The sequence below is a fragment of the Buceros rhinoceros genome, unplaced genomic scaffold (genome assembly GCF_000710305.1).
Source record: "Buceros rhinoceros silvestris isolate BGI_N320 unplaced genomic scaffold, ASM71030v1 scaffold5416, whole genome shotgun sequence".
Taxonomy (NCBI): Eukaryota; Metazoa; Chordata; class Aves; order Bucerotiformes; family Bucerotidae; genus Buceros; species Buceros rhinoceros.
The window spans coordinates 111083-111633 of record NW_010415677.1 but is presented as its reverse complement, the minus strand read 5'-3'; the positions used below and the strand labels follow the sequence as shown (position 1 = coordinate 111633).

Below are 551 nucleotides of genomic sequence, written 5' to 3'. Positions count from 1 at the left end.
GCCCCGCCCCCAGCGACTCTGATGAGAGCGGGGGCCTTATTTGGTCTCAGTTTGTCCAGACACTTCCCATCCAAACAGTCACGGCACCGGAGCTGCATGAAAATGCGGCAAAGGCCTTTGTCAAAATCAAAGCTTCCCATAACCTCAAGAAGAAAATCCTCCGCTTTCGGTCGGGCTCCCTGAAGCTCATGACAACCGTCTAGTGAAGGTGACTTGGTGGAATGTATCTGCTTCTGCTTTCGGAAGCAAGGTGCTTTTGTGTACATATGTCCACAGATTTTTTTTTTTTTTTATATATATACAAATATTTAAAACTTAAGGTAAATTATGTCACTTGTCTTCAGAACTTGGGTGGATACTAGTGCCTTTTACGTGGAAATAAAAGACCGTTATACTCATTTTAAAAAAACAAGACAACACTGCCATTTCCGTGGTGAACAGCCTCCAGCGCATGGTGTCAGAGGGCTTGGAGCAAAGGCTGATGTTTCTAGGAATGGATCTTCCTTGCCTAGTGTTTCCAGTTCTGGGTCTTACACAGGATATCAACAGCT

At 44.6% G+C, this 551-nt stretch overlaps 1 protein-coding gene across 1 annotated transcript in view; it reads left to right on the top strand.

Annotated features, from left to right (window-relative positions):
* The window catches only part of DACT1 (dishevelled-binding antagonist of beta-catenin 1), a gene marked incomplete at its 5' end in the record, with an annotated part of 7607 nt that extends 7404 nt beyond the window's left edge, over positions 1-203 (top strand). The window contains one exon of the mRNA XM_010137492.1: positions 1-203. This exon is cut by the window's left edge and continues 19 nt beyond it. Within this exon, the coding sequence (XP_010135794.1) occupies positions 1-203 (203 nt within the window).
* Positions 204-551: the final 348 nt, after the last annotated feature.